Here is a 12,014-nt window from a genome sequence, read left to right as displayed (position 1 = left end):
GTGATTTACTGCGAGGGAGAAGTTCTTAAAATGTTACAAAAAGAGCGCAAAGGTTAGGTAGGAGAGATTTGCTACTTGCTATTGATTTGAGATTTGCAGGGGAAAGCCGCGCGAACGCAGTCCCCCTTACGCAGAAATTGCACACTCGGCCGATCAACATTTGCGATGGACCGGTTGATCGGCTCATAGAAAGTGCTCTTTCTACAAGTTGTAGAATTCTGACCAATGACAGCTCTTGCTTTTCTACAATGTCTTTTTCAGCCCTGCGTTCTGATTGCATATCTTTCTACAAGTTCTATCCTGACCAATCACAACGCAGCTTACTTTCCACTCATGGCGAGTGTCTCTCAAGATGGCTGCCAAAGTTGTGTCTGCTAGAAATGAAACTAATTCCAGGTGGTTTTAATGCTTAAGATTCAATCAATTAGATGGATATTCACATCAAGCTGAGTGATAGCTTTCAACCAAAGTCTCAGGTATGCTTTTTAGTTGTTGATATCGTCACAATCAGTGTGTATTCACTCTCATTCATGTCGAATGCCTATCTAAAATGGCGGACCTTAAAAGTGTCTGCTCGAAATCGAACACATTCCAGTTGGTTTTAGTGCTTACAATTAATCAAATCGAAGGATTGTTCTATCTAGGTGAGGGATAGCTTCCCAACAGTCTCCGGTAGTTGTTGATATCGTCATGATCAGTGTGTATTGGCGAATTGAGGTCAGGTTCACTCGACAACTGACTCGGTTTTGTTCATTGTTTTGATTGAAATGCGACTAAGTCGAAGTTGTTTTTGACGGATTTATGGGCACTTATCGAAGTATTGTCACATGAGGGTGCATGGTAGCTTACGTCTGGTATTCATAGTAGTTGGTGATGTTGTCAGAATCGTGTTATTCACTCTTTGAAATGCTACCAATTAGATGTTCTCTTTGAAGGATTTATGGGCACTTATTGAAGCGGTACGTCTAATTACCCAAATGAACCCAAATGAACCCAAATGAATCCAAATGAACCCAAATGATACCCAAATGAACCCAAATGATACCCAAATGATACCATTTATATAAAAATGAATAAGAGTGTGTGTATGTGAATGAGAGAACGTGTGTGTGTGTGTGTGTGTGTGTGTGTGTGTGTGTGTGTGTGTGTGTGTGTGTGTCGCTGTGTAAGATTGGACGTAATTTGTGGAGTTGTATTCATCAAAACGTGACAGGTATGGGTACTGATTTTTTTGGTGATCACCATTCAGTTATTTCATGTTTGCTCAATGCCCCATCCCATATGTGTCAGTGTGTGTAAGATGGCAACACAGGTCTTTCAATTGGTATCTTTGAATTGTGATCACCATTCAGTTATTTCACGTTTGCTCAGTGTCCCGTTTATCGCAAAGGATCTTCTCAGTGTTCGGTCACGGTTGCTTGATATATGATTTGAAAATCTTATCACACTTGAAAGCTGAGAGAGTGGAGATGTCATGATGGCTGAGTGTCAAGATTGTTTTGATCACAGCGATGGGCGGTGGATAGCATGTGAGGTAAAGTACCAATATTAAAAAATATTTGACATTATAGTAAATTAATGGGAAGGATTTCCTTCCGTAACACCCCATCCCCCCCCCCCCCCCCCCCCGCCCCCAATCCCCATCTCAATATAACTATTTTGTTTGAGGCTAATCCCACCGTTAACTTCTCAAGAAACTGATTTCTTTTGTTCAATTACCGTTTCCTCAACAAAATTTCAACGCTTTTTTTTAAATGATTGCAGAATCTAATAGTAATACACATATAAATTTATTATTTATTTACATTTCTTATTTCTTTCTTTTAAAAGGAATGTCTCCATTGGTACCATAAACGGTGCCAAAAAATCACAGACGACATGTATGATAAATGGCGGAAAATTGAGGGAGAATACATATGCCGCCAATGCCGAAGCACATCTGGGTCCTTTGACTATATAAAGGGTCTCCAACGTCTCAAGAAGGTAAGACTATCGTTTTCACTTAATTCATTTTTTTTCAGCAGGTTTTTCGTAAATGTGATCGGTTTAGTTAATTGATTTAACATGTAAACACAGCCGGAGAAAAAAAAAATCCACAAACAAAGACCCCCCCCCCCCCCCCCTCCAAAGAAAAAAAATAAATAAAAAATAAAAAAATAAATAAATAAAAAAAAAAATAAAAAATAAAAAAAAATAAAAAAAAAAAGACTATCGTTTTCACTTAATTCATTTTTTTTTCAGCAGGTTTTTCGTAAATGTGATCGGTTTAGTTAATTGATTTAACATGTAAACACAGCCGGAGAAAAAAAAAATCCACAAACAAAGACCCCCCCCCCCCCCCCCCATCCAAAGAAAAAAAAAAAAATAAATAAAAAAAAATAAAAAAATAAATAAAAAAAAAATATAAAAAATTAAAAAAAAATTAAAAATGCAAAAATGTACATGTACGCACACAACTGGGATCATGAATGGGGTTAATCGCTTACCTCTATCAGGCATGGCCAAAATCCCATTTTAAAAACTCTCCCACCACCTGTCTATATATAAATATATGTTTCTCACTTTACTGCTTTCTTTCAGGCTTCTGCAGATGGCATTGCTAAAGTGAAAATTGTAGCGCAGAGAGAAGTTCTCTTCCACGAATCCATTGCATATCCTGTTGAACCAATTGCACATGGAATACTCCGGAAATTACCTGTCGACAATCTGGCACAAAGTCTGATCAATCGGTACAAGCTGAATTGCGGGCAGGCACTAATTTCACTTGGCGACGGTAGTTGTTTATTCAACTCGGTGTCAATCTTAATCAGCGGAACAGCGGAAAGAACAAGAGACCGGCTGCGATATCTGACATGCATCACAATGGCACTGCAAGAAAGTGAAGTCAAAACTGTGCACCACAACATCAGGGACATCTTCATCGTCTCTGAGGATTATGACCAAGCTGTTCTAAACGCCACAAATCTGCGTTTATTTTCTTCAGCATGGTCAATAATGGCTCTCTCGTTGGTGATTGAAAGACCAATTCAGAGTTTTTATCCACCAGTCAACGGCCGCCAAAGCGAAGTTTGGAGGATATTGACAACAACCTTTGCTGCCACTCGTTACTCGAGTAGAAAACCTGTATCCATATTCTGGTGCAGCACCAGACGCCCAAGACCATTGGTAGAGTGGCTTCCCAACCACTTCGTGCCACTTGTGACAACAGTGAACAAGTGAGTTTATATCGTATGTTTACCTTTTATTCACCCGTAAATTGAACACAATGGTTACACTAACCTTGTCATAAAATGAAGGGTTTTATTAGTTTCTTGTGAAATCTAACATTATTGTTATTTTTTTCAGTGGTGATAAGCTTCCCATCCCGACTTGCCTGCCAGAAGAACGTACTAGTACCAGTGTGAACGAGTTTTATTTCTCCGGTTACATGCCAATTGCTGACAAAATGTAAGTCATTAATTGTTCATGATTGTTATAGTCTTTTATGTCATTTGAAAAGTGACCATTCGATTTTCATGGGTCTCATTTACTTCCGTTTGATCATTTATTAACATGTCTTTTGAGATATACTTGCAGGAATCCAGCTTGTGTGGACAAGCAGCGTGCTACTACTGGAGAGAGGAAACCTGCTACTTCTGGAGAGAGGAAACCTGCTACTTCTACAAAGAGGAAACCTGCTACTTCTGGGAAGAGGCAGAGAGTCGAGTCAGAAGGAGAGTCAGGGTTGGTACAAATTATTACTTTGAAAAGTGACCTTTTTTTTCTTCATGGGTCTCATCTACTTCTGAGATGTACTTGCAGGAATCCAGCTTGTGTGGACAAGCAGCGTGCTACTACTGGAGAAGGAGGGAGAGTCAGGGTTGGTACAAATTATTTTTACTTTGAAAAGTGACCATTTCATTTTCATGGGTCTCATCTACTTCAGTTTGTTCATGTATTAACATGTCTTCTGAGATGTACTTGCAGGAATCCAGCTTGTGTGGACAAGCAGCGTGCTACTACTGGAGAGAGGAAACCTGCTAAGTCTGGGAAGAGGGAACGTGCTACTTCTGGGAAGAGGCAGAGATTCAAGTCGGAAGGAGAGTCAGGGTTGGTACAAATTATTACTTTGAAAAGTGACCATTTCATTTTCATGGGTCTCATCTACTTCCGTTTGTTCATGCATTAACATGTCTTTTGAGATGTACTTGCAGGCGGTACTACCAAAAACACATCGCCGATAAACTGAAAAGACACGTCCAGCTGCCCCTTCAGAAAGGTGTCATTGACACACTTTGGACCAACAACAACGCCGAGTCGATCAATCACAGAATCAAGCAGGAGATTGATTGGAAGCCGCAGAAACTGCTTGCCCTCATCCAATGTCTTGACGACATCTCAGATGCCCATTTCATGGACCTACGGAAATCCCTGTATGGACGTGGCAACTTTGTCCTCTGTGAAGAATTCCGGAAGCACTCCGTAACACCTGGAGAGTGGGCACAGAAGAGTGCCAATTGGAAGAACAAAAAAATGACCAACTTCTTAAAAATGAAGAAAACAGCACAGGCGGGAAACACACTTCAATCGACTTCAATCGACTGATGGGCGATTTGCCATGCCCAAATCATCAGGCATCGCCAAAAAACCTGGTCAGAGACGCAGAGCCAGGGCAGAAAAAGTCAAGCGCCAGTGATGCTAGGTCGCTGTGGGCATGTTTGCAATGGACATTAGGAATTTAAACCATGTTTTATTTCATGTGTTTCTTAACTTGTGTACAGTCTCCTTTTACGAAGGAACGGTTTTATTGGGTTTTATTATGGATTGGTTATTGAGCAATTCAAATTTCCGGCTCAAATAATGAAAACATTCTTTTTTTGATCATAAATTAACATCAAATTTTAGATGTATGCTGTCATCATTCTTGTGGTTCGTGAGTTATATTGATTATATCCATGTGAGAGAGAGAGAGAGAGAGATTTTATTATGGATTGGTTATTGAGCAATTCAATTTTCCGGCTCAAATAATGAAAACTTTTTTTTTTATCATAAATTAACATCCCATTTTAGATGTATGCTGTCATCATTCTTGTGGTTCGTGAGTTATATTGATTATATCCATGTGAGAGAGAGAGAGAGAGAGAGAGAGAGAGAGAGAGAGAGAGAGAGAGAGAGAGAGAGAGAGAGAGAGGGGGGGGGATGTGTTTTTATCTTGCTCTGAGATATTAAATAAAACCTACAAAATGTTAATTATGCTTATTTCAAATACTTTTCCCTGTGTATGTGTGTGTGTGTGTGAGAGAGAGAGACAGCTTTCTGCACAATACTCCGGAGTGGATATGAATGAGTTGAATGGAATAATATTATATAAATGGTATCATTGGGGTATCATTTGGGTTCATTTGGATTCATTTGGGTATCATTTGGGTTCATTTGGATTCATTTGGGTATCATTTGGGTTCATTTGGGTTCATTTGGGTAATTAGACGCACCCTATATATATGAACAAAGTTTGACTGCTGCTGTTTTTTTTTAATTGTCTAGCCCCTATAACCGGATTTTGCTTGTTTGCCACTTTAACTTCATAGTTGTAAGCATTTCTAACTATATTTGATGTTGGTTTCATTCTGTGTGGTTAAATTGTTGTTTTAATCTCGATTTTTTAGCAATTATTTACGGATGAAGTGAAAAAGGATGCTATTCCTTTCATCCTCTGTGATTACATTTCTCCTTGCTGTGGCTGTCTGGTGTCTATCTCTTTTACATGTGTTTTGTACTGAGGGGTCAGAAATCGTCTTTTGTCACCTTTTTTGTTGCATTTTTGTGATATGATGTGACGGTTATGTACACAATGCTCTAGTCGGGTGTAATAATGTTAGATTTTAGTTTTTGGTGTTGTTTTGATATTTAAAGTCATTTAATGTGGGTTTTTTGCTTGGGTTATGTTTATTTTCTGTCATAGTGCACTTGTAAGGTTAAATGAAGTTTGTGACGTTGTGACAAGTTATGTACATATGCCGGGATTTAAATTTACTAGTTTGTTAAAAATAAACTACTTTTTGAACTTATAGTGTGTTTATGAGCTTATAAGTGTGACTGGATTTGTCTAGCCTTTCTTTGTGTGTCTCCTTTTTAGGCTAAAAGTTTTCCTGAGCATGTCACAGTTTTAGACTCCTTTTCATGCCTATGTACATATATATATATTATACGAGGATGAGGGATATTTTTTAGACACTGTGTAGGGCCATATATTAGGTCAAATATCAAGTATTACTGGTTTTCTTTCTTGATCCTGAAATGTGCAGAGAGGGGTTTTTTTTTTACATTCTTTAAATTTGTATACGACTCTTTTGGCTTAAAATGTGGGTGAATGAAGCCAACTGATTGAAGAATACATGTTAATATCACATGTATTTTGCTTTGTCAAAGTTTGTGTGTTCCGGTGACGTGGACAGAAGGACAACACATCTAATGCAGACATGAGGTATGTTAATAAATATAATTATATCTTTCTTTATTTGGTGTTTAACGTCGTTTTCAACCGCGAAGGTCATATCGCGACGGATACCATTATATGCATGTGTACATACAATGATAACTCAGAACAAGTCACAACCACTGAACCAGGAAAAGATCTGGGAAGTGGGGGGCACATCATGCAACCGCGACCCCCCCCCCCCCCCCTCCCCACTGCAGTGCTTCTTTTGGTAAAACTTAGTGTTTCAATGACTGTTTATTTGGGAATAAATGTTTTGGGACTTGTGTGTACTTGTTCACACAGATGTCTGAATAAAGTTTGTTGTTGGTACTACTGGTTTAAATTACCTTCATCCTATAGTCCATTAATTTATTTATTCGTGTATTTGGTTTTGTTATTGTTACAGTGACCGTACAGACCCGCTGCTACCTTCCCTAAGCATCCATAACAGCACCCTGCCAACTGATAGGCAGCAGTGCAGGATGACTAGGAGCATTGAAGGAAGTAGGGCCAAAAACGCAAAGAGGCCACCGACTGCTCCAAATTGTGAATGTGTAGAGGAGACTGCCATTGAGAGAGGTATGCACGCTTGCTCTTTGTCAGTTTTATAGTGTAAATATATTAGCTTAATTCTTATAAATAGCAGTCTCATTTCTCCAAGACAGCATACCAAACAAACAGTGCTCCGGGTATAATTAGTACATGATAAATGTTTTAAAAGTTTCTCAATAAAACCACAGCAACACAAAAACTTCAAACTTTTAAAAGCTTTTGCTTTGTTATTTTCAGCTAAACGGCAGTGCCACCAATGGACTGCGACACCCTCCGAAGTCCAATACTTGGGACAGCTGAGACTAATATTCGGGCAGTACAGCTGCAAGACCTTCCAGTGGATGCTGGAAAATGACGTGGGATACGTGAAGTAGTAAGTCCCATTTTACTTTAAAACCTCGAGTCTTGGCATCTGGCAACACAACAATACATGCACTCACTTTGTTATCATCATTCATGTGAACAGTCTTGATTGAATTCTTATTATTTACTTTTGTCTTAAAAGTGCCGATAAAATATTACATTTTTCTTTCAGCCTCGTGGACAAGCATCTGAAAGAAAAAGCTGGGGGGATGAAGATTCGTGACGAGTGGCTAAAAGACTACCTTGTCATGTATCATCATGTATGTGTCATTTTCCCAAGTATCAAGTCTTCTTGAAAAGAACGTGGATATATGGCCAAGCTAGGGAAGTTCACGTCCTTTACCTTCAAGGAAATGTACCAATCAATCAATCAATATGAGGCTTATATCGCGCGTATTCCGTGGGTACAGTTCTAAGCGCAGGAATTTTTTTTTTGTTTATGCAATTTATATCGCGCACATATTCAAGGCGCAGGGATTTATTTATGCCGTGTGAGATGGAATTTTTTTTACACAATACATCACGCATTCACATCGGCCAGCGGATCGCAGCCATTTCGGCGCATATCCTACTTTTCACGGCCTATTATTCCAAGTCACACGGGTATTTTGGTGGACATTTTTATCTATGCCTATACAATTTTTGTCAGAAAAGACCCTTTTGTCAATCGTGGGATCTTTAACGTGCACACCCCAATGTAGTGTACACGAAGGGACCTCGGTTTTTCGTCTCATCCGAAAGACTAGCACTTGAACCCACCACCTAGGTTAGGAAAGGGGGGAGAAAATTGCTAACGCTCTGACCCAGGGTCGAACTCGCAACCTCTCGCTTCCGAGCGCAAGTGCGTTACCACTCGGCCACCCAGTCCTCCAATGGTACAAAGCACATAAGGATTTCCTGGCGGATCCACAAGTGGGCACCGCTGCGGAACGAAAGATGGCCCTTGATGCCCACCATGCCACCAAGCAGTGGATCAGCATGGTTGAAGGCCAAATAACAACACTGGCCATGAAAAGATTTCGGAAGTACATCCTTGACAAGGAGAAAGAGGTAAATAATTGTTTATACAAACCCATGGTATTTATTTTGATTGTCAAATATCCGATTTTGATTGACCCTGAGGCTGGTTGTCGTGACATATATCGCGCTACTTTACGTATACTGTCACCCGGTTGTCACGACATATGTCGCGCTACTGGCTCACTCAGTCTGTTTGGTCGGTTCCGATTACCTCCCATGAATGCGAAAACCTATATGACCGTTTTTCTTTGTTTTTCTCTCTGTTAATTCACCAGTGGCTATGTAACATGTGTTACAGAATTGCACCAGTGTAAGGGTTAATACTGTCCCCTTTAAAAAAGTTTACTTCTACCTGTCAGTTAGGGCCCGATTTGTTTTTAATAAAAGCGCAATATAAACAAAATGTGAATGAATGTTACAGGATGATCCCCAGTCCCACCCTAGTTCAACCTCCAATACAGCTGGTTCAACCTCCTGTACAGCTGGTTCAACCTCCAGTTACAAGCAACCCCTCCGTAATCCAGTCTAAGCCGAGCTCATCCTCAACCTTGCTTTCTAAAGTGGCATATTATATTTTTTATGATGCCAAGTGCCATTTCTTGAAGTACAGTGTTTTGTTGTTGTTGCTTGATGCTTTCATTGTGATGCTAACAAATGGTGTATGCTTTACATGTATTTGTTGTGCTCCCATTACAAAAGATGAGCTTGTGCAAAAAAAAATCTACAATCCCTGTAGTTTAGTGGTAAACGTTAATCCTTCGGGATTGAAGAGGCAGGTTCGACTCCTGTCAGGGATCAAAAACTTTGCTTTGCACAAGCTGTAATCTGCTATTTCACGGGAGTGAAAACGTTTGATCATCACCGTTAACACTTTTTGCCTGCAGATTATATAATGTCATTGTATTTCGAAGTATGGCAATACCTTAAATTACAATAGAAAGTAGCTGTCACATCAAAACAGTCAGGAATTTTTTCTCACATAAAAAAAAAAATACATTTACCATCACCATCAAAATTTAAAACATATTCAAATACAACATCCATATTTCTTAAATCATCCATATTTCTCATTTTCCTGCTGATTAAATAAAGTGAGAGTTGAATAATAAGGGGAAAGAAGAGGTCACACCGATCCCTTCACAAGTTCCCTGCCTTGCTCATATTTTGTTCCTTGTTGTTAAAGGTGTCTCCCGTGCCAGTTAAGTATGTTGATTTCAATTACTGAATCATCCCAACTCAAAGTAAGATCATATATTGTGAGGGTGTTCATTCTGACATACCTCAACAATTACATTCTTACGGTAATTTTACTCAAGCAAGATATTCTCCTAAAAGCCTGTTTCATTTTGTTATTACTCTAAATTGATTCATCAGCAGTTCCAATAGTGTAAATTGTGTATTTTTCTTCGTGATTACAATGTAGATAGTAGGAGAAAGTGTGAATGTCTATTTGTAGAAGAAATATATGCAATGCTATTTTTAGAAACTGCCGTAATTCCCGTTGTTGGTAATCGCGTATCCAGTGTTTATTAGAAACAAGCTCAAGACTGATTTTTATTTTTATTCTTATTTTTTTATGGATAAGACCTGACTGTGACACACACACACTTACACACACACACACACACACACACACACACACACACACACACACACACACAAACTCGCACACACACACACACACACACACACACACACGATCCAGTTCCCATTGCGGTTGTTCCGTCTAATTCGCGGGGTCGCTTCGAAATTTCTTTTGGTCGAAATAGACGGTAATAAAACCGTTATTTCTAATATGCTGACTGTTTGCAAATGATGACAGATGTGTCTCAAAAAATGTCTACATTAGCCGTGGAAGTTACAGTCCTAGGCCTGTGCTTACTTGGCTGTGGTTATTTTTAACCGGAGTCCTGTGCTCTATGTGTTACAGGCTTTGGTGATTTGATGGTTATAAGCGTCTGCGGAGGGCGCGCGGTAGTGTGTGTGTGTGTGTGTGTGTGTGTGTGTGTGTGTGTGTGTGTGTGTGTGTGTGTGTGTGTGTGTGTGTGTGCAGGGGCGGACGAGGGGAGGGGGGGGGGGGGGGGGGGGGGGGGTTCTGGGGTTTCCGGAAGAAAAAAAAAACCAGCCAAAAAATTAAAATATTTTAAGTTGAATATGGTATGCATTTATTTATTTTACATTGAGTTTCAATTTTTGGGGTATTAATCAGTGACAAAATCTCCTGCCTGAAACTGGTAATGATCATGCTCAGAATGCACCAGATTGCACCATTTTGCATCCTTTTTTTCCTAATTTTCCGCAAGCTAGGCGCTTCGCGCCGTCGGCTCGGCGCTTCGCGCCTTCACACCCATATCTTCACAATATACTTTTGGAACCCCCCCCCCCCCTCATAAAATGAACTGATCCGCCCCTGTGTGTGTGTGTGTGTGTGTGTGTGTGTGTGTGTGTGTGTGTGTGTGTGTTTGTGTGTGTGTGTGTGTTAGGGTGTGTGTGTGTGCCTGTGTGTATATGTGCGCGTATGAATTGTTTTTAAGCACCACTACCTTCATAAGAAAATACTCATCTTCTAGACTTAGTGTTCAGTCTCCTTATTCTTGTTTATTGATTTTTCTTTGGAAATTGTGTCTCTGTGCAGAGACTTCCTGTGAATCACACAGGAGTGATAATTTTGGAAATTCCATCAACGATAACTAGCCTTTTTTCGCAGTCACATTTTGCTTCTGGTACAGAAAATCTACAAAAGTAGTACATTTTCAAATGTCCTTAACATATCGGTACATTTGTAAATGTACTGTTTTACGCGGGTATTTTGTAAATACAGTAATTATTTGAAAAAAATCTAAAATGTTTGTCAACATCCTGGTTTGAAGTGATAGGAAATGTGTAAATTTCCTGGTTTGAAGGGATAGAAAATGTTTATACAAAAAACATGCATGATCTTACTTCGAGTTGGGATGACAGTAATTGTAATCAGCATAATTAGCCTACCAGGCACGGGAGACACCTTGATCAACAAGGAGGTTCTTCTAGCATCAATCGGGTATTCTCAAAATGTAGCTATCATGAACAAAATGTAGCTATCATGAACAAAATGTGCAGCGGTCTGTAAAAGACATCCACATTTTTGTTTGTTTGTTTATTTGGTGTTTAACGTCGTTTTCAACCACGAAGGTTATATCGCGACGGGGGAAGGGGGGGAGATAGGATAGAGCCACTTGTCAATTGTTTCTTGTTCACGAACTGAGCACTAATCAAAAATTTGCTCCAGGGGCTTGCAACATCCACACTAAATTTGCTATAAAAGTACATAATTATCAATGTACAGATCTAGAACATCGCCCCGTTTTACGAAGACTTCTTAGTGATTTACTGCAAGGGAGAAGTTCTTAAAATTTCACGAAAAGACCGCGAAGTGGAGGTAGGGGAGATTTACTACTTGTTATTTATTTGAGATTTGCAGGGGATAGCGCGAACGCAGTCCCCCTGACGCACAAATTGCACACTCGGCCGATCAACATTTGTGATGGTCGTAGGAGTCAGCCCGCCCGTTAGTGCAATGGACAGGCCTCGCCCTAGGAGAACCTCCTTGGTGATCAAGGTGTCTCCCGTGCCAGGTAAGTAT

At 39.7% G+C, this 12,014-nt stretch overlaps 1 protein-coding gene and 1 non-coding gene across 2 annotated transcripts; one reads left to right on the top strand and one right to left on the bottom strand.

Moving 5' to 3' along the window:
* Nucleotides 1–345: 345 nt before the first annotated feature.
* LOC138969086 (uncharacterized) lies at nucleotides 346–9,472 on the top strand. Its single transcript, XM_070341795.1, has 6 exons — nucleotides 346–476; nucleotides 6,409–6,463; nucleotides 6,864–7,036; nucleotides 7,247–7,382; nucleotides 7,545–8,422; nucleotides 8,814–9,472. Exons 2-5 carry the CDS (start codon nucleotides 6,459–6,461, stop codon nucleotides 7,666–7,668), a joined length of 438 nt encoding a protein of 145 aa, XP_070197896.1. The 5' UTR covers nucleotides 346–476; nucleotides 6,409–6,458; the 3' UTR covers nucleotides 7,669–8,422; nucleotides 8,814–9,472.
* A 2,377-nt stretch (nucleotides 9,473–11,849) lies between these two features.
* On the bottom strand, nucleotides 11,850–12,014 carry LOC138970050 (U1 spliceosomal RNA). The gene has a single exon (XR_011456831.1). It is a non-coding gene; the product is annotated as a U1 spliceosomal RNA (small nuclear RNA).

Source organism: Littorina saxatilis, linkage group LG6, assembly GCF_037325665.1.
Source record: "Littorina saxatilis isolate snail1 linkage group LG6, US_GU_Lsax_2.0, whole genome shotgun sequence".
Lineage (NCBI taxonomy): Eukaryota > Metazoa > Mollusca > Gastropoda > Littorinimorpha > Littorinidae > Littorina > Littorina saxatilis.
Note: the sequence above shows the minus strand (reverse complement) of the source record. Positions and strands in the feature narration are given on the sequence as shown.

Excerpts from the sequence above, each read along its gene's own strand:
- LOC138969086 (XM_070341795.1), top strand. Across the intron at positions 7,037-7,246 it reads GGAGACTGCCATTGAGAGAG|CTAAACGGCAGTGCCACCAA; the intron begins GTATGCACGCTT and ends TGTTATTTTCAG. Across the intron at positions 7,383-7,544 it reads GACGTGGGATACGTGAAGTA|CCTCGTGGACAAGCATCTGA; the intron begins GTAAGTCCCATT and ends TTTTTCTTTCAG.